This window comes from Kryptolebias marmoratus, linkage group LG17, assembly GCF_001649575.2.
Source record: "Kryptolebias marmoratus isolate JLee-2015 linkage group LG17, ASM164957v2, whole genome shotgun sequence".
Lineage (NCBI taxonomy): Eukaryota > Metazoa > Chordata > Actinopteri > Cyprinodontiformes > Rivulidae > Kryptolebias > Kryptolebias marmoratus.
The window spans coordinates 25,082,243-25,103,478 of NC_051446.1; the positions used below are offsets into that span (position 1 = coordinate 25,082,243).

The following is a 21,236-nucleotide window of genomic DNA, read 5'->3' on the forward strand; positions in this document are numbered from 1 at the left end:
ACAAAAACTGACCAAGGTTATACTTTTCAAAGGCCACTAACTGCTTTCTGACAATGTATTATGATCAGGCAACTTTAAATTTGGTGTTTACATTTGTTGTTCTTAAAATACACTAATGCATTTACCTGATATCTGTACTTGCTTTCATTTCTGAAAGGTTTGTGACTTTTTTTTACCAACTTTTTTTTTTTTTATTGAGATTTTCCACTTTGGAAATACAATCATGTAACAATCTGAAAAAGTGTTCTTTGTAGTTATTACATGACAGTAATTATTCTTTCTCATATCTGAAGTTTGTGACCTAATTTTTTTCTTTAATGAAAATTTTCATTCTTTTTTTTATCATTTATTTATTTTTTCTTCTAGTGTATAGTCTGTAAGACAAATTATACATTTATCCCATTTTTTTCTGTATTACTTATACCATTGCTGATTTGACTACTGTTGTGATTGTAAATAAAAAGCTCTGAATTTGCGTTTCTGTTAAATTCATGGTTGCTATTATTTAAATTACAATAATTGAGTATTTGTGACATTGTTTGATAAAGTACATGCACTATTGGGCTCATCTTACCCTCTAAAAAAATTTATTTCGTTAGTCCTCAGCATTGTTTATATAGCCCTGCGCCTTTAAGTATACTGTAGCAAGATGGCGCCGCTTTCGCCGCATCTCGGCCCGAGCCTTTAAAGCGGCGTGTCATGTCTATACATATAAGTCATTGGTAGTTGTGTTTAATGCTAATACTGCTAATGCTAATTCAGTTCATAGTAATTTTTAGTCAGAAGCTAACATTTTGCTACATTTAGCTTTCTGCGCCGTGTTTTCGCAGGAAAAGTTGTTTTTCTGTTCGTATCTTTGTGATAAACTGTGATGAAGGTGAACTGAGGGAACTTATTCCTGCTTCAGCTCTCATGTCGCTCCAACATCCCATAATTAACGAGAACAGACAAATCGGATGTTTCATTCCTTATCTCCTGAAGGCCGAACATCACATTCAGAAATCTGATCTGTAAAAAGTTTAAAAATGACCAGAAGTTTAGTTTAGTTTGGCTCAGCTGAACCTGATCTAAGGAGGAACGTTACGAACAGTTAGTGTCTTACCTGTTGCAGATGGCTCTTTATGTACGAATTTAAATAGAATTAAACTTTACTTTTCCAAGCTGAGGTCAGATTTGAGCAGGTTTAAACTCCAGCAGTCTCAGAACATCTTGTTTTTTTGCTGGAATCGAAGTAAACTGAATGTGTTTTTGTTTGGAAGTCGTCCCGGTCCTTCAGATGTTTGACGAAGCTTCGGTCGGTGGTTCCGTAGTGAAGCTCTGCAGCCGGTCGTCATGTCCCCGTGGATGATCCTTCCCGTCAGCCTGCCCGTCTTCACCATCACAGGAATATGGGTGGTGTGAGTATTTGTGTTAAACTTCTCCTGATGATGTCAGAGACGCAGATGCCAGGAAAAAGACAGAGAGAGGACATGGAGGACAGAGGACAGAGAGGACAGGGTTAGATGGAGGAGGAGGACTCACTGTGGAGGGGAACAGGAAGAAGAAGATAAGGGTAGAAGCAACAATGATAATCTGTGTTTAGTGAAAGTTTGACTTTAATCCTGGACGGTAAAACGAGCCTTATTAACAAGGCCTCCTGTTCCGTCTGTATGTTCGTAATCCGTTAAATAAACAGCGCACGTTAGCGCTGCAGCTAACTGGGTCAGGCAATCATTCATTCATTCATTCATTCATTTACTTCTGAACTCAGATGAAATGAAACATTTTGTGATAGCCGAGCAGGAGCTGACAGCTTTGCTCCTGAGTTATAATCTGAAGATTTACAGCCAATCAGAGCGATTCCTCAGCTTCAACCAGGAAAGTCCAGGAAGTAAAACAGGCGTTTCTGTTGCTGTCCGCCGTATTTTCTGAACTATAAGACGCACTTAAAAGCCTTCAATTTTATCAAAAAACGACAGTGCGCCTTATAATCCGGAGCGCCTTATATATGGATGAAGTCGTGATGTTTTAGTACGACTTCGGTAAACAGTTAGAGTCACGCAGGGCTCCGCCCACAGGGGTGTAGGCGTTTATACTTGACGCTTTTGTCGGTACAGTATTCTCCGAAAAGACGGGGCTGTTTTGTTTCACTTAATGCGCCTTATATATGACAAAAGTTCGAGAATGGACCATTCATTGACAGTGCGTCCCTATAGGCCGGAAAATACAGTAAAAAAAAAATCAGATTGTGTTGAATCTGTCTTTAAAAGATTGATCTGATGGTATCAACATATGTTGTGTTTGATGAGGTTATAAAAGTCAGGTGGTCTTTTAAGCATCACTGAAACAAACTCGTCTTACTTCTTGTTACTTTTTATTTTTTATTTGTTTCTAAACGACGGTTTCCTTCACCTTCAGATATGCGATGGCCCTCTACAACCAGCACGTCTGCCCTGTTCACAACTGGTAAAACACACACTCTGATCTGATTGCTGCATGAATAAAACCGAAGGAATGCACGTCGCCCGCCGCCTCTGTCAGAGCTCAGTTATGGAATACTCTCAGCTACAACCACTCCGATTTTCAGCTCAATATTTGTAAAACTGACCGAGTTATCGTGTCTATCTTATGACCCACTTTCAGGAAATAATCGTTGGATGGACATCAACGTTTGATTAACCCAATTCAAGATGGCTGCCACAGCTAATCAGCCTTAATCAGTCAGTTTTACAGCTGTTGAGCTAAAATTTTGTGCGGTAGTAGCTGAGAGTCGTTAACAACACGTACTCTGAGTAAAGATGAGATCGAGCAGACGGCTGCAACATTTCTCAACACAAATTCTGTCCTGAAAGGTGGCGGGCGATATGCATTCCTTCAAGCAGTTCTAGCCCCATCGCCCTCCTGATCTGAGTCTTAAACGGCGAGGAGTGAACCGAGGAGGAACGAAAACAAACGGCCATGAGGGCACGTTGACCGGCTGAGATGGAGGGAGATCTTTCTGCAAACTGACGAGTAGCGAAGATAAAAAATGTAAACAGACGGTTGAAAAGAAAACAGAATAACGTCTGAGGGACGTGTGGAGAAAAACCTTCACAGCTGGAACCAAAAACATGTCAGGGTAAACAAAACACAAGAGACAAATCAATTCAAGATGGCCGCCACAGCCTACTGACTGTAGAGAACAGAAAATTGGCTCCATCCATCCATCCTACCTCTTATCCATGGAGGGAAACCCAGACCTTCCTCTCCAGCTCCTCCTGGAGGATCCCGAGGTGTTCCCAGACCAGGGAGGATCAAGAATTCCTCCAGAGAGTTCTGGTTCTGCCCAGAGATCTCCTCCCAGTAGGACATACCCGAAAAACCTCCAAAGGGAGGCGTCCTGATCAGATGAACCACCTCAGCTGACTCCTTTCAATGAGGAGGAGCAGCGGCTCTAATCTGAGCTCCTCTCCTTACCTCTGCAGCTGAGCCCGGCTGTCCTATGAAGGAAGATCATTTCAGCCGCTTGGATCCAGGATCTGTTTTTTTGGGTCCTGATCCAAACCTCCTGACGACAGCTGAGGGTTGAAACCAGGAAATCCAGAGCTTCAGTTTTCGACTCGACTCTTTCTTCACCATGACCAATCGACCTCTTTAATCTTCTCTTGGCCTTGTGTGCCTTTCTCCTGTTGCTGGTTTGCAACTGGGGTCTCCTCAGGGTTTGATGGGTTGGGGCTTTTTGGCCCAGGGCTAGGGTTAGGGTCTCCTCAGGGTTTGAGGGGTTAGGGTCTCCTCAGGGTTTGAGGGCATGCAATCAGGCGTGACGTCATTTTCAACGCCTAACCAAAATGGCCACAGCTCCATCATTTCTCAGTGATTCGAGTCGATCGCGGGCGATATGCATTCCTCCAAGGAATGCCACGCTGAGAGTTTATTATTGCAGTTTGTAAGAAACAAACTGAAATGGAGTCATTCTCAGATATTCTTTGGAGTTTTTGTGCAAATCATGAAGTCACAAAAACACACACACACACACACATATATATATATATATATATTAAACTTTATTTTTTTACTCATCCAGCATCATAAATAATTCATTATGAGTCTTTTAAGGGTAAAAATGTGAGCTGATATTGGAATAACTTTGTTTTAATGACTTTCAGCGTGCGTTTTTGAACTCTAGATGAAACCATTATGTGTGTGTGTGTGTGTGTGTGTTTTCAGGTCGTATAACGAGTCCTGTGAGGAGCAGCTTCCACTGCAGAGAGGACCTGATCTGTGCTGCAGTCTGGACAACGTGCCGCTCATCAGGTGTTTTATTCTGTGAAACTGAACATTTCTGTCACAGCAGCATTTATTGTAGGTTTTATATAATAAAAAACCTCTTATTGAGTAATTAAAATAAGTGTATTTACAGATTGTCCTCAGATAAGGTTCAGTTCAGAAGGCTTTGGGTCAGTTATTCTGACAGAAACCTCTTTAACGCCAAGTTTAAGCTGCTCGTTTTCACCTTAAGTTATTTATTTTAACTCTCAGAGCGTCTGCACCTTCTGCCTGGATCTTCTTCATCTCAGCGTCTTGTTTAGTTTATTTAATGTTTGTTTTTGTGAGAAAACAAAGGCATTTAATTTGGTTGAGGCATGAAAAGTTCAGTTAGTCGAGTTCAGTTTTTATTATCTTCTTGATAAAACTGAGAGCAGCTCCAGTTTACAGGCGAACAGAACCGTTTCTTTAGGATCTGGACCTATAATAATGGAGTTTAAGAACCACTGCTTCAGACAATTCGGTAAATAAGATGATGCCAAATCATCTGTACACATATTTAATTTTTCCTTTTTATCTTTAATCATCATTAACTGTTAGGTGTTTGTAGTTTTAACCCTTTCCCAGTTGTGTAATTAATCTGGTGTTGGATAAAGTTGGTGAAATCAGTCGTCTGTTGTTGGATAATCCCCCCGTTTGTCCGATTAGCGCTCACAGGAAGCAGGTTTTACTCGTGAACACCTGATCCTGCTCCAGGCTTTGAAATGCCGCCACAGGATGTAAACATTCGTTCGGTTTCTCCAGATATTCTTTCTCAGAATTCCTAGAAAGACTGTTCTCCATTTAAAGGCAAATGGAAAAATGTGAGTTTGGTTTTAGTCCCACAGAGCAGCTGAGTAAAAACAGGAAGGTGTCGGCACATTTTAACCCCCCCTCTGCTCCTCTCTGTTTCCTTCGCAGTAAATGTGGAACTCTTCCTCCTGAAAGTTGCTTCTTCAGCCTCATCTGCAGCACGGGGTCCTTCATGGGTAAGTGCCCACGCATCACCGAGTCAAACCTTCAGGGCTTGTTTTCTCAGCTGCAGCAGCTCCGGCCAACCCTCTGCTCCCCGGAATCCACTGCCAGCTCCAAACAGCCCTCCATCCCAGGGAAAAAATGACTCAGAGCCTCGAATCGCGCTGTTTTTTTTAAAATGCCCCACATGAACCACAAACATTCACTCTCAGACCAGAGGGGCGGTTTTGTGCCAAAGCCTGCTTTGGGTGGTCCTCACCGGGTCTGTGCGTCTCTGTTTCCTTCAGAAATGTTTGTGAGGATCCTTCCTCTGGAGGCTCGGACCGCTCCGAGCTTCAATCCATGCAGATTTGTTCCAGTCGAGGCAAAGAAGTTGACCTTTGACCCCAAACGAGCTGCGCTCTGCGGGAGAAGTTATTAATGACGTGTTCAAAGAGGGATAGGTCAGTTTTTGATATTCGTGAGCGGTCAGTATCTTACCTGCAGCAGACAGAGTGATCTCAGTTTGGAGACTCGGGGAGAAATTAAAGGCCTAGCACTCCTGGAGGGAATGCATATCGCCCACCGCCTTTCATGGCTGAGTTTTAGACTCGGAGAAAAGCTCAAGAACTCAAGATTTACCCATTTTTGCATTGTCAACCCAATTCAAGATGGCTGCCACACCTTTTGAAACCTAAAATTGTCTATAACTCAGCCAGTTTTATGAATATTGAGCTAAATTTTGGCGTGGTAGTAGCTGAGAGTCGTTCACACATAAAGTGACATCCTGCGATGTGGGATGACAACCAGAGAACGGCAGAGATGTCTGCGAGTTCCTCTCGTTTTTTTGATCCGGCTCCTGTAAACAATCCTGAGTTTAAGTTTAGTTTATTTAACTCGGAGGCATCTTTGATGACCCTGGACCTCAAACTCGGAGTTTCTGTGTTCCCTGGATTCGCTGCTGGCCGGCCGACGGGAACATCCAAACAGTCGCTCTCAGCAGTCCGCAGGGCGGCGAGCGCCAGATGTGAGCTTTGATGGAGCTGTTGGACAAACATCTGCTCACGCTCACACTGCAGCAGGAAACTTTGAACCTGATGCTCCGTCCTCCCAGTTCACGGGTGGAGGACGCGAACGCAGCCAGAAACGAGATGTTAAGTCAGCACAAATAAGAGCAAAGAGCCGAACCGAAGGAGACGGGTAAATGTGGAGCAGGTGTGGGAGTCGGTTCTGTGGAAAGCTTACGAACAATTAACATCTTACCTGTTGTAGGTGACTCTTTGAACGACCTCAGTTTGGAGAAATGTTTCATTCTGACGGGATTGACGAGCTAATGGCTAGTCCAAACAGTACCCAGATCAAAGTGGGTCGTTAGCATCGGTGTTGGGGATGACTCTCAGCTACCACCGCTCTGACTTTAGCAGCAGCGGTGGTCATCCTGAGGTGAGAGTGAGAGCGTGAATGGCTGCAGTCTCTCGCCGATGACCGCTGGAGATCAGCGCCAGCTCCTCCCCCCCACGTTCCTTCCAGTCCTGCTTCTTCATTTCTCCGTGTTTTCTGTTTCCAGTGATGCTGATCGGCCTGCTGCGTTACGCCCACGTCATCGAGAAGCACCAGAACTGCCTCCTGAACACGGCGAGCCTTTCCGCCGGCTGGATCTGCGCCGCCGGTCTCATCATGGTGGGAAACTTCCAGGTAAGAAGCTGCAGGGAGGGAGGGAAGCTTTTAGGTTCACCTTTGCTTCCAACCAAACTGACTGTTGGTGTTTATGGCTCTGAAGGTGTCCTGCCGCTTTAATCGGAGCTGTTTTCAGATGTTTTTGTGGCGATCTTCGGCCGTTGTTGAGTTTTCATCATGTCTGTGCTCATGTTGGCCCCTGTTGGAGGGTTTATCCTCCAGTTTCTGATATTTTACCTCTTAAATGCGTCTTTCCTGCTTGGTGATTGGCTGCTGGGCCGTCCTCAGAATAAACCTCAGTGTTTGTCTCACGGTAAACATGGCAGCAGTTTTTGACAGTTTACTGTTACCGGTGCTGACTGAATCATGACAGACCGTTATGACCGCAGCGGATCATTTTATTGTTTGTGAGTTCATCTCAGAGGGAATGATGGAGGCGATCTGCTCGCTGCTGTAAATCATCATAATCGTTTCAGTTTTCTGGTTCAGGTCGTCTCGTTCCGTCCCTCGGTGTCAGGATGACCTGAACGGATGTTCGCTCCCAGAGGTGCAAACTGTTTTCTTGACCTAATTTAAAAACAGAGATTATTCGCCTCTCTGTCTGTTTAGAGATCGACTGAAAGGCAAAGTTTAAGTTTGATTTAAAGAGATTTTTATCAGAACAGTTTGTCTTTAATCAGCTGCAGGTCAATAATGAGCGCGTGAGACGGTCAGCTGGCCCATCTTCTTAATGTAAGCTAGCATAATTCATGCTAACCCTTATGTTAGCAGCTAATTATGCTAGCTTGTTTAGCTACTTGGTGGTTGTTTCTTTTGTTTGGTGCTGTTGCTTATATTCAGCCAAACATGCTACCATAACTAGCAAGACACATACTAACCATTAGCATGTTAACAGCTAATTATGCTAACATGCTAATGGCTAGCATGTTAGCAGCTACTTATGCTAGCTCATGTACCAAAATAAAGGTGGTTGACTGTTAACTGAACAGCTACGTTGTTAGCACCCCAACCTTGGTTTGCTAAATGTGCTAGCATTATTAGCAAAATATATGCTAGCCATTAGCGTATTATCAGCTAATTATGCTAGCTCGTTAAGCAACATACAGGTAAATTACTGTTACCAGAGCAAAGCCACGGCTGTAATTTGTTGAACGTGCTAGCATAGTTAGCGAAAGCAAGTCAACCCTTACATGTTAGCAGCTAACAGGGCTAGCTTGTTTAACAAAATACAGCAGCTTGGTTGTTAGCAGAAGACAGATCCTGTCATTATCCTAGCATAAGTGACAAAATATACTAATCATTAGCATATTAGCAGCTGATTATGTTAATTTTTAAGCAAAAAACAGTGATTGACTGCTTAAACGCCACGCAGCTGTATTTTGCTAAACATGCTAACAATAATTAGCAAAACATAATAACTATTACCAGGTTAGCGGCTAATTTAGTTAGCTTGTTTAGCAAAATACAGCAGCTTGTTTGGTGAGATAACAGAAATGTCAGAAACGAAGCAGCTGTGTTTTGATAAAATTATAATTTGTCTGCTAACAGTTAGCATATCAGCTAATGTTTACCTGTTTAAGTCGTCTCGGTGTTCCAGGCTATTCCAGCGTTTTCTAACAGCACCTTAAACAAAGACCTGCAGCTGATTTAAAGCTGCTTTTAGTTCGACAGTTAAACTTAAAACAGTTTTTTTTTCTCAGCTATTCTCCCGTTTAAAACAAAAGACACTTTGGACAAACAGTGAAGCTGGATAACAAGATTAAAAACATTTCTCTTTAGTTTATCACCCAATTATTGATGATAAATGTAGGACCTGAGCTCCACGACACATTAAAACACCACTAGAATATAAAACCAGGTTTAATTGTGTTTAATTCAATAATTAAAGTTTGATTTGCTGTAAATCCTGTGCAGATTACAGCTGCATCACGGTGTCTTTCCAGATACACTTCTCTGTTTTGTTTTCAGGTGGATTTTGCCAAAGTCCTTCACTACGTTGGAGCCGGAGTGGCCTTCCCGTCCAGCATGTTGGACGCATGTCTTCAGTCGGCTCTGACCTACAGGCTGGCTAAAACCCAGGAGGAGTACCGGGTCGGTCACTTCCGCGTGGGGATGGCGCTGCTGGCGCTCGTCGCTCTGGTGCTCAGTATCCTTTAAACCAGCAGCTGTTTGTGTTTTTCCAGATTCGTTATTTGAGCTCGCGGTTTATTACGTCCCTTAGTTTGTTTTACTGTGAGCTTAGATGGTGCTTAAAGTGGATTAATGTGTCGATAATCCCAGTTTCTTGTTTGGTTTGTCTCTTTAACCTCGGGTCACCAGGTGGAGTTTTCTTCTGCCAGGAGAGCTTCGCGCTGCAGCACACGTCGGCCATCTTCGAGTGGGTCTACTGCATGATCATCATGCTGTTTTATGGGACGTTCGCCTTCGAGTTTGGAGACATGTCTGCGGACACCCTGATGGTGCTCTCCAGAGGAGGAGGAGGAGGAGGAGGGGTGCACAAGGCAGAGATTGGTGGAGGGACCGGCCACCGCCAGCCGGAGAATTTATCGATTCTGTAGAAGAGCTGAAGCCTTTCTGCTCCTCCGGAGGTGACGGGGAGACATGAAGACCGTAAGATGGAGGAGGAATCCTGTCAGCTGCACACAGAATCCCTCAGAAGTGACCAAAGACTCACAAACTCCTGCCGGCTGCGCTGCAAACCGTTGCACAACATCCCACGTGCCTTCCCGAGATGAGCGAGCTCCGTGTTTGTTTTAGCTCTCCTTACGTAACGGACGCCCTCTGGATCCGTCCTGAAGTGCCTCAGAAGTTGACGGGTTCAGATTGTTTTAACTCAGGAAGTTTCGTTACATCACATCAGCTTTCACTCGTTCTGTCAGACAATTGGAGGACGTCGCTGCGAGCCCAAAATCATTTTCTTTCATCTCTTCAGTCCATAATTATAAGAATGTTTGTCTGTAATGTAATTTCTCCTGTAAACAGATTAAAACACTGAGGTCAGGTTCTTTTTTCCTTTTTCAAAAATGGTTTAACATCAAAATATGAGCCGAGAGAGCAAACATTTCAGCTTTTACTTCCAGGTGTTTACATCTGGATCGGCTGCACAGCTCAGACGATGGCTTGATTCGTAACAGAACACCGGAAACTTCAGGAGAGCAGAAGAACCGGAGCTGATTCTGGATGTCTCCTCTCAGGTCCATAGAGTTGGATCCAACATGGAGACCAGAGCTGAGACATTGGTCCCAACATGTCCAACGGGAAGAAGGAAAACCCTCAACGTCAGTGATGTCAGTGAGCATCTCCAGAGGACAGGAGGGAGACGAGACATCATCAGCAGGAGGACAGAGGCTGAACCAGAAGATCCAGGAACAGGAAGTCCAGCATTTACCAGAAAGGAACAAAGATGAGACTCGGAACTTGTTGTCTGGACCGATGAGACGAAGATAAACCTTTCCCAAACATTTTGTCCAACAATTTAAAGAACTAGACCATCTGATCCAAATGAGTCCATCAGGGACCGAGTCCAGCTCCAAACCTGAACCCTGCAGACCCCAAAACAAAGACCTGAAGGAGGCTGAAGGACTGGAGAAGCACCACAGAAGAAGAAACAAATATGAAGTCTGTTTTAAATACTTTAGTTCATCTGAAAATGAGACGTTCTCTTGCAGAACGTGTACCTGATCCAGATGTGAACACCTGGAAATAAAACCTGAGATGTTTCTCCTTTAAATCAGATTCATCTTCTGACAGAAGAAGGACTCGGCCTCGGGGTTTTAAACTCGTGTTTCGGCTCATAAAACGCTCTGGTGTTTATTTCTGTTTGCTGTATTTGATCAGAAACAGAAACAAAATAAAGATTTTATTTGAGTTTATTTAAATGTGTTGAAGCCAAACAGAAGCAGACTGGTTTACTTCTCTGAGTCTTTGTTTTAGTTTTCATTTAAAGACTTCCAGATATTTTCCTTTCAGCCGTGTCTCCCTCTGAGTTCCTCTTTAACGAGGTGGTTCGTCCTCCTGGATGTGTCCCGCTGCGAGGACGTGTCCCCGGGCCGGACCCAGGACTCTGCAGGGACCCGGGAAGGCCTCTGGACCCCCCAGGAGGAGCTGTAGAAGGAGGTCCGGGTCTCCTTGCTGGACCTCTGCAGCCCGACGGAGGACTGGAGGAACGAGATGGATCTGTTTTTATTTTTTCTCTGAATCAACAACAAAAACTTGTTCAAATCTGCTCTAAAAGAATCTCAGATTAAAATATTTATAAGATGCAAAGCTTTCTGTAACAAAATAAAAAAGTTAAACTTTCTTTGACGTCACTGACACCTTCCACATTTGATTTTCCTTAAAGGTTTTATTTCGTGATAAATCTGATGCTGAGACGGCTCCCTCTAGTGTTGGATCTGTGTCTGCAGCTGGACGGTTCTGATCCGGTTCTGATCCAGCTGCATGTTCTGTGACTTTTAGACTTTTCACAAATACTTTATTTATTATTATTGTCCAAACAGAACCACGTTAAGATCTCATCAACTCCTTTAAAATCTGCTTCAGCTTCTGACTCCATCTTTGTCTTCTTATGCTACTTTTAGCTAACATTTAGCTACTTTTACCTTTTATTTAACTATTTGTTAGCTTTAGCTTTTAGCCAGCCTTTTGCTACTTTTTGCTTTTAGCTAGTTTTTTGCAGCTTTCAGCTCCTCTTGCAGTTTTAGCTCTCAGTCTGGTTTAATAACGATCCTAAAATAAAACATTTGACTAAAATATGCTTTTAAATTATTAATATTTTAAATAATTTAGCTGTAAATTAGAAAATGAATCATTCGGTCGTCAGTCTTTGTTTCTGAGACGATTCCAGCAGAGAAACGTTCCTCAAACGTTTCTCAAACATTCCTGAAGCTGTTGGATCTGCAGCGTTTCCTGCAGAACAGCCGAAGGTTTAACGTGGAGGACGATGAGCTCGCCTCCCTCCGCAGGATCAGAAGAATCTGCAGCTGCTGCGCTGGGCCCGGGTCCAAACAGAACCGAACAGAACCGAGCTCTGCAGGTTCCCACAGCTGGACTGGCTTCACTCCAGCTTGTCTGCTGAGGACAAAGGTCTCATGTTTTTGGACACGGTCTCCAAGCAGCTGGACGTCTCTCACTGAGACACGGACACGCTGCTGCTCAAGACTAAGGAGCTGCTCTGTGGGTCTGAAGGAGGAAACCTGGAGCGTTTAAGCCAACCACTCAGCATCCGGGAGGATCAGGTCCAGGTTCAGGAGGTGGATCAGGTCTGGGTGGATCAGGTCCAGGTGCAGCAGGTCCAGGTGGATCAGGTCCAGGTGCAGCAGGTCCAGGTGGATCAGGTCCAGGTGCAGCAGGTCCAGAGGTTTAAGTATCTCGGGACAGGACAGAGCGTCTCCATCTTGGTTCAGTTTTCTCTCCGTCTCTCATCATAAATGAGTCCGGTAAGATAACCAGAACGGCTGCCTGAACTGCAGAGACGTCTCTGAGGTGCTGTCTCACCCCCTGCACCCCTCCTTCACGTTACTCCCATCAGGCAGGTGATACAGAACCACAGAAAGAACTCTGCAAAACTGTTCTAGATAAAACAATAAAACAATTTCATCTGGTGCTGTGAGAACACGTTTGATTGTTTTGTTTTTATTGTTAAAAAGTTTCTATTTTTGTACGAAAAAAACTTTTATTTCATCTTTCTGCTACAGTACATTTTAGCTCCATATCTGTTAAACTGAGTTAGAATCATGTTTGTGTTATCTGTGGGTTGGATTATTCACTTGTAGGTCTGCATTCACCGATTATTTCCTGAAAGTTTCATTAAGACCCAGTGGGTCCCGAGATATTTTTCCCAACAGTTGACTCCAAATAGTGGCCAAATTTTAATCAAAGATCTTTTTCGATCTGTTTATGCTTGGAATATGTGTTAGTCATCACTCTCAGCTACTACCACACCAGATTTGAGCTGAATATCTGTAAATTTGACCAAGTTTTGGCCAATTTTGTGCTTTTTAAGATCAGTTCGCAAAGGCGGCCATTTTGAATCGAGTTGACTTCAAAACACAATCAGTTGTAAAAATACATCCAGTGATTGTTTTCTGAAAAGTTCATTAAAATTCGTCCAGTGGTTCAGGAGATATTTTGCTAACAGACGTGTGCCGCGTGCTCGGCAGCTCTTTGTTTACATGTCAGCGGCGGCGCTCCGCAGCGCCCCCCGCGGCCGGCAGCGGTACTGCAGGCAGGGACAGTGCGCCCGGTGAGCCGCTGAAGAGACGACACCGCTGCACGCGCTCAGGTAAGGAAACCCGGACCCCTTTATTCCCGCCGAACCGGTCCGGTTCGGGAGGAATCGCGCAGAAACGCCGCGGGAAACGGCGCGATATAACCCCCGTCTCCATCGGCATCTTCGGATTCTGCTGCCCGCGGTGGGAGAGGTTCGGGCCTCCTTTCAGGAGCAGCGCGCGCGCGGAGGATGTTTTTCTGTCCGAACCTCTCGCGCGGAGTCGCCTCCATCACCTCCACCCTCCTCCGGGCCGCCGCGGCGCGCTTTAAAGGGAGGATGGAGCCCCGCGGGACCGGGACCGGGACCGGGACCGGGACCCGGACCGGGCTCCTCGGTTCGTACAAAATTAAATTAAATTAAAGGTCCGCGGGTCCCGGTCGGGGCAGGTTTGGGTCCTGGATCTGCGCCGCTAATCCGACACGATATAATCTCATTATCAGCAGGTCTCACGAGGACAATAACGTCATGTTTCCCTTTGATGTTATTGTCTTTGTGTCGCCCGCCGGCCCGCCGCTCCTCCGTTATTCTGGATCTTTCCTGCGGGCCCGACACGCGGCTTCATTCCGTCATAAAGCATCAAATCCCGCCTTTAATCCGGCTCAGAACCCCCCTCCACCCCTCCACCCTCCCGGATTATTGCGCGGATTTTTTTGCGCAAATTTTGCCGCAGTTTTAATTTCTCAGACGGCGCGCACTGGAGAGCCAAGCCCATTTTTCATTCGGTCACCGGAGGAGCGCGAGCCAGCCTGCTGATCGGTCACATACGGTCTCCCGCGGTAATCCGCCCCGGGGTCAGCCGAACCGAACCGAACCGAGCCGAGCCGAACCGAGCCGAGCCGCAGCGGGTGAGCCCGTTTAACTCATCTGATCAGCTGCATGCCTCGGACACACCTGTCTGCTTTTTCTCCACCGTCGCCCGCCTTTCTCCTTTCGGTGGCGGGCAATGGTGTTTTATTTTTCGCCGCCCCTGTCTGCCTGTGTTCCTGTCTGTTAGCAAAATATCCCACGAACCCCTGCACGGATTTTAATGAAACTCTCAGAAATCAACCACAGGATGCGCATCTTCAGCTGATTAACTTCTGGAGCCGGTCTGATTCAAGATGGCCGCCACAGCTAATCAGCCTTGGGAAACACAAAAATGGCTCCAACTCAGCCGTTTTTACAGCTATTGAGCTGAAAGTTGGTGTGGTGGTAGCTGAGAGTCATCCCCAACACATACTCAGAGCGCTCACACGTCGCGCAGAATCTCTGCTTAAAACTTCACAACTTAACTGGAGTGAACCGTGTCTGTCTGTTAGCAAAATATCTCATGACCCACTGAGCGGATTTTAATGAAACTTTCAGAAACTAATCACTGGGTGAACCTCTGCTGCTGATTAACTTCTGGAGCCAGTCGGATACAAGATGGCCGCCACAGCTGGTTGAACTTTGCAAAGACACAAACGGCTATGACGCTGTCAGTTTCACAGATGTTGAGCTGATTGTTGGTGTGATAGTAGCTTAGAGTCATCCCCAAAACTCAAACAGAGCACTAATATTTTTAAGGTTTGACCAAAGTGGATGTACCGCCATCATGTCTCAATATAACACGCCAGTTTAAAACGCCGGCGGGCGATAAGCATCCCTTTTCTGATGCATTGTTTTGTATCATCACCAGCGGGGGGAGGGGGGGCTGGAGTCAAACCGCAGCTCGGGCTCTCTCTAGCCGGGCGGGTGATGGAGAGGCACCTCTGCGAGATCCGGTTCCGGTTCGGATCGAGCCGGTCCAGGTTCTGTGGAGGCCCGCGGGGATCTCCGGCGGGGACTCCTCCCCGCTGAGAGTCGGGAGGAAGATGGAGCTGCTCCTTAAAGGGACAGTTCCGCTCTTTCAACTCTGTAATGACGTCATGAGAAGAATCAGCAAATATTAGTTATTATTTCTGGCAGTGAGGGTAATAAAGAGGCAGGGGGCGTGGCTACGTGCTGGTGGAGACTAATTCCTGGAACATACCTGTGATGTTGCAGCACATTTCTCAGAGATGAAGAGTCTCTGATGTCTGTGTTTGTCTGTCTGTTAGCAAAATATCTCTTAATGAACTTTGCAGCTGATCAACCTTCAGAGTCAACCTTATTCAAGATGGCTGCCACAGCTACTCAACCGTAGCAAACACAAAACCAGCTCTAACTTGGTCGGTTTTACAGATATTGAGCTAAAATTCAGCGAGGTAGTAGCTGATCGTTTGATCAAAATGGCTGCAGCTCCATTTTTTCCTAACATGAGACGATCTCAGTTTAAGACTCTGGCATGGAGGGCAGCGGGTGATATGCATTCCTTGTTCCAGGCTGTTTCTTCTTCTGCTCAGATTGTAGAAAAATGTGTTTCCTGTCGCGTGTTCGTGCACCGACGGTCCTGATGGTTGTCAGAAGCTTCGGCTCGTTAAAGCAGGTGGTAAACGAGATTCTTCTGCTCGTTTAGGTCGCAGCGTGCTGATTGGACGCTTTTTATTCCCAGTCATTCATCTCTGCGAGGATGTCGGTCTGTGTTTTGAGCTGGAAGTGAAACCCTAACGATGCTGCTGCATCTTTTTAGTTGTAGAACGTGCAGAAAGGGTGCGGCCGGCCTCCTCAGAACCGAGCAGGAAGTGATGTTTTCACGCAACACGAGGTTATTAATGGGTAGAGGAGGGCAGAAATGAGAACGGAGGTGCCTCATGGCAGAGCGGCTCAGACGGGGAAGGTGGAGTCGGCGGATGATGGAGGCTGAACGAGCTCAGAGAGGAGAGCGGGCAGGAAAGTAGGTCAGAGATCCAGGAGCAGCGAAGCGAGAGAGCAGAGCGGCCGAGGAGGCAGGAGCTCCATCAGACCGTCGCTCTGCAGCTCTGCAGGTCGGAAACGCACGAGAACAGCCTGCTTCTAACCCAACATCAACCAAGAACACAAAACATCTGCTGCTGGTTTGCTTTTAGAGTTCAAAACAGAATATCTGTCATTTTCTTTAGATTTGATCTCTGAAATTAACATAAACTTTAGATATCTTGACTAAACTTCATGTTTCAGCTGATTAACTCCATCAGTTCTCAGTTTACAGCTTTAGCTTGTTTTATTTCTTTAATTAGTCCTCCAAAATCAAAGGACAATAAAAAACACAGAAATGAAGTAAAATAATCGCATTTGAGAAGCTGAAATCAGCAAATATTTACATTTCTGCTTAAATGAGTAAGAGTCAACATATTTTTGTTTTGATAAATATTTGAGTTCTTATTGTTGAAATGTTGCTTTAAACATTTCCTGAAAGGTGCAAAGTTACAAATTTGTTTTTTAATGTGATTATAATGATTATATTTTCGGATTTAATCTGTTTTTTTTTTGGCTAAACTAGAATCTGTGAGCTAAATTTAAGGCTGATTTTTAATTCTGTGTAATTAATAAATTATTTTTAATTGTCTTTATCAGATATTAGTGACGTTTTCACAAAGTTTATTATAAAAACAAACAAATGACGGAATGGTTCAGATTGAAGAATCTTATAATTTATTTTCTGTTTTAACAAAACCAGAAAACTACATTTCCCACAATGCACCATATTTACAGTAGCTTAAAGCTAAATGTAGCAAACTGTAGCAAAAATGCTAACATTCACAAAAATGTAGCTAAAAGCTAAATGTAGGAAAACCAGATAAAAGCAAAAATGTGTGAAGCTAACAGCTAAAATGAGCAAGACAGTAGCTAAAAGCTAAAATAACTCAAATCATATCTAATAGCTACAATAAGCAAAATTGTAACTAAAAGTCAAATTTAGCAAGGTAGTAGCTACAAGCTAGTAAAACAATAGCTAAAAGCTAAAGCTAACAAACTGTAGCTTAAACCTTAAAACCATAGCTAAAAGCTAAAATTAGCTGAAGGAAACAATAGCCGAAGCAGATTTGAAAGAGAACAATGTTTTCTGAGGAACTAAAGAGACCTAAATGTGTTTCTATGGGGGAAATATTTGTAAATAAAGTTAAATAATTTAAAATCTATAAAAGTTACAGATGTTAAAAGTCATAGCACACTGTTCCCAACCTGAACGTTTTAATTAATGACTCGGGAAAACAGCACAAAGTTTGCTGAATTAGTTTGATGGCTGAAATGCATCAAAGGAACTAAAACAGGAATAATTCACACAGTAAAGGAGATATAAAACCTTAGGAACAAACGAACATTTTGACACATAACCACGTCCACGCTGCATGTCTGTCTGTGTGCTCAGAGCTCCTGGAGCTGTGTCAACACCCCTGCTGACCGCGTTTTCTTGCAGAGGCGAGCTTTGTGCCAGGGCCACATTTTCTCACGCTCCTGAGAGGAACAGGCGGCAGCAGACAGACTTTCTGCATTTTCTCCTCCAAGAAGCTGCAACAAAAAGCTGCTGCCACGTTCCCCTCTGCAGCAGGTGAAATGTGTCTGTCTTTTGTTCCGGTTCAAATCAGAAACAGATTTCTGATCTCATCCAGTCCAAACACAAGCGTGGACTCCGGTGGTATTTCACAGTTTGCTGTAAACAAATTGTTTACACCCACTTGTTATTTTAGGCTTGTTATTCTCATAAATTCTGAGTTCTGATTAAAGTTTGAGCTGGAACTTTACCCTCTTATTGTGACTTGGTAAAAGATACAGATGTAACCGGAAGTGGCAGGTTTTCACCTTAACAGGTTGTAGTAATAGTCAAAAATCCGACATTTTCTTACGGTTCAGTGAACGCATCACAGCTAAGCGGCTAACTCGCGTTAGCATCGGAACGTCTCGGTGTGGAGGATTTTACCCAAAAGAAGAGATAAAGTTAGATGTGTGTTAGGTGTTTAAAATGAATTCATAGGCAGAACAAAAGGTGTGAAGGGCTACTGAAAAGAAACCGTGTTTCCTACGGAGAAATATCGGCTGAGGGCACCAACAGGTGAGGGTGATGAGCTAACGGAGGAAGAATGGATAACAAAAAGTTGATTTGTTTCTTTATTTGGAGCATTCCACCTCTGTCTGTTTTGGGACATGTTGGATTTATTGACAGCTTGTCGGAACACCTCGAACTAAAGGTAGGCTGTATTTATTACCCGAGAAATAACGTCAAATCTGCTGTTTGTTTCAGTTAGCTAACTGATGCTAACTGCGCTAATCGAGCTAAAAGTCAATTAAAGAAGTTAAAGACAATTTAGCGACACTTTATATGTTTGTTATTGTTTTATTACAAATAATAAAGGCTTATAACAGTATTAGGCTGAATGCGTTGTCGTATTTGATTTTAATGTGTAATTAATTACTGTAGAAAAGTCCATATATCAAATGCGCAATGAATGATCCTTCCGCGCATGCGCCAGAACTGGAAAGGTCAGAGGTCATTCGGAAGTAAGCTCAGCTCGGCCGCTATTTGGAAAGCAGTAAATATTGGCGCTCTTGTTTATTTTTTAGTTATTTTGTTTTATGGCCAGTTTTTGACCATAAGTGGGACTAATTCCTGAAACATACAGCTTTGATGAGCCTTTACATGTTTTTGCTTCCAGTTGACGAAAATTAGCCTGAAATTATAACTTATTATTACAAAATACTGTCATAATAAAAATAATAAATGGTCTAACACATCTAACATTAGAAGCTTTTGGCCACAAATGTTACTTTGGGCAGACCTGCAATTTATGTTAAATTGAGATTTTGTAGAAAAATAATGATTTTTAGTGATATGATGCATTTTTATAGTTTGATGTGGGGAAAAATTTACCAATTAAGGAGCTGTTTTGTGAATGGAGACATACAGTAATCCAATTAAATCCAACCAAAGTTGCAGAGAAGTCAGACTGACTGTTGCTGGTTATTTATTGCTGATAACCTGTTTAACAACAGCCTCATCAGTTATGTTTACATTTTATTTAAAACCATTGTTTTTATTTCACTGTAACAGTTAAGGATGAATGTTGGCAGTAAGCCTTATCATGGATTTGATTTATGTGGATCAGACCCTCACGTGGTGTTTCACGACCCACAGAAGGGTCCCGAGCCCAACTTTGGGAACCGCTGATCTGCGGGATGTTTTTGTAGATCTACAGAGAGAAAGTTAAATGTTTTCACTGTTAACCTTTTTACTGTAAACGTGGTCGGATATTTAATTTAAAGACCCTCGGGTTGGCTCTACAGATGGACTGAGAAGCCTGATTCTGGTGAGCTCGTCTGAAGCGTGTTTTAAACAAACATTCTCGCCGTGTGTACTTATGATTGCGGGCTGCAGGATCCTGCTCTTATCGGGATCCAGTTTGTTTGCTCTCCAGCTGCCTGAGCTCCCGGACGCCGGGCGAACGGCCTCGTTCGGCGAGCGCGCAGCTTTCTTCTCGTTGTTTGGATTCTGTCATGTGTGAAGACACAATGGCAGTTCTGTCCAGGAGCTGAGTGAGAGTTCACCATTCATTGGGATTTCTACAGAAAAACACTCAGACATTTATATTCTGCTGGTGTCCCCCTGCTTTTTGTCATCATTTGCTTATTTTTTAAGAAGATTTGCTTTTATTCTGTTTTTTTTTTAAATTCTCTGCAGAGACATCAGTGAAGGAAGTGAAGCTACTCTGGTAAAAATTACAGTTTTTAGGCATTTAATGAGGAGAAATGTTCCTTAATTATGATTTATTTGTTGACTAACAGGGAAGAAACGCCTGTTTGAGCTGTTTGTGTTTAAAACTAACTCGTAATAACTCTATTAATGATTAACAAACAATCAAATGTTTAAACAAAACGTCTCAAACTTAAAAACAAACAGTTTAAAGAAAGAGAGCAGCTTCGTTTTTTATAACCTAAACTTTGATTATTGCTTAAATTTTAAAATTAAACGTTTATTTTGTTAAAAGGTTCAAAGTAAATGAATAAAATATCTAAACTGAAGCAACAAATCTTCACGTTTTAAAGGATAAAACTATAAAACGGGCATTTTATGAAGGAGTTTGCTCATAAAAAATAAAATAAATTTAAGTAAATCCCTCAGATTCTGTTTAATATTAACTTTAATGTTAACTCTATAAGTTTTATATAAAAATAACAAACCTAAACAAGCTGCAGAGTAGAGTTATAATTATAACTTTTCCATTTTTCTATGAATGAAATGAAATTGTTTTCATTGTTCGACTGAATCTGATTATTATTGTTAAATAATGTTTTGTTTTCCTCTTAAAGGCTGTAAATAATAATTTAAGTGAAAGTATTTTATTTTTAATCATTCCTGTGTTTAAAAATGTTTTGTTTTTTGAGTTTAGATTTAATCAAACCGGTTGGAGTCGGGTCGGACGCTCGCAGAGCGGAGGTCACATAACTGAGCTGGAGAGGGGTTTATGGGATAGAGTTACCATGGCAACGGCTTGGCGTTCCTGCTTGTAAAGCCCAATGAATCGGACGCCATCGATTTCCTGCTCCTGGTTTTAAAAAAGACAAAAAGACTTTCTCTGATCTTTACCACAAAAAAACAAAAACTCGATTCTGTTTATACGATGTTGTCTGTGTGTCTGTTAGCAAAATATCTCATGAACCCTTGGATAGATTCAAGTGTTCAATCCAAGATGGTCGCCACAGCTAACTGCACAGTAATGTCTGTGACTCGGTCAGTTTTACAGATGTTGAGCTGGTAGTAGCTGAGAGTCGTCCTCAACACGAACGTCTCTTTTCATCAGGAGATTTTCAGGATTTACAAATTATTTATTGTACAGGTGCTGGTCATAAAATTAGAATATCATGAAAAAGTAGATTGATTTCAGTAATTCCATTTAAAAAGTGAAACTTATATATTATATTCATACATTACATACAAACTCATATATTTCAAATGTTTATTTCGTTTAATTTTGATGATTATAAATGACAACAAATGAAAATCTCAAATTCATCATATCAGAAAATTAGAATCTTGTGAAAAGGTTCAAAATTGATGGCACCTGGTACCACACTAATCAGCTAATTAACTCAAACCACCTGCAAAGGCCTTTAAATGGTCTTTCAGTCTAGTTCTATAGGCTACACAATCATGGGGAAGACTGCTGACTTGACAGTTGTCCAAAAGACGACCATCGACACCTTGCACAAGGAGGGCAAG

The 21,236-nt window shown here is 43.1% G+C and overlaps 2 protein-coding genes across 19 annotated transcripts in view; both read left to right on the plus strand.

Moving 5' to 3' along the window:
* LOC108251039 (transmembrane protein 150A) overlaps positions 1 to 11,107 on the plus strand; it is a 14,459-nt gene extending 3,352 nt beyond the window's left edge. Inside the window, exons 3-9 of the mRNA XM_017441193.3 lie at positions 1,260 to 1,397; positions 2,398 to 2,445; positions 4,186 to 4,272; positions 5,185 to 5,252; positions 6,785 to 6,912; positions 8,863 to 9,040; positions 9,214 to 11,107. Of these exons, the coding sequence (XP_017296682.1) occupies positions 1,333 to 1,397; positions 2,398 to 2,445; positions 4,186 to 4,272; positions 5,185 to 5,252; positions 6,785 to 6,912; positions 8,863 to 9,040; positions 9,214 to 9,452 (813 nt within the window). The 5' untranslated portion in view covers positions 1,260 to 1,332 and the 3' untranslated portion in view covers positions 9,453 to 11,107. The remainder of the gene's footprint in view (positions 1 to 1,259; positions 1,398 to 2,397; positions 2,446 to 4,185; positions 4,273 to 5,184; positions 5,253 to 6,784; positions 6,913 to 8,862; positions 9,041 to 9,213) is intronic.
* A 1,945-nt stretch (positions 11,108 to 13,052) lies between these two features.
* Positions 13,053 to 21,236, plus strand: part of mapta (microtubule-associated protein tau a) — a 27,106-nt gene continuing 18,922 nt past the window's right edge. For 13 of the 18 annotated variants that reach the window (XM_017441195.3, XM_017441202.3, XM_017441205.3 and 10 more), the window contains exon 1: positions 13,053 to 13,177. The gene's annotated coding sequence lies outside the window, so the exon portion shown is untranslated. Of the gene's footprint in view, positions 13,178 to 13,339; positions 13,500 to 13,909; positions 14,011 to 15,892; positions 16,030 to 19,567; positions 19,729 to 21,236 lie in introns of those variants that run through there. The other 5 variants (XM_017441208.3, XM_025002842.2, XM_037980991.1 and 2 more) reach the window with 5 other exon arrangements.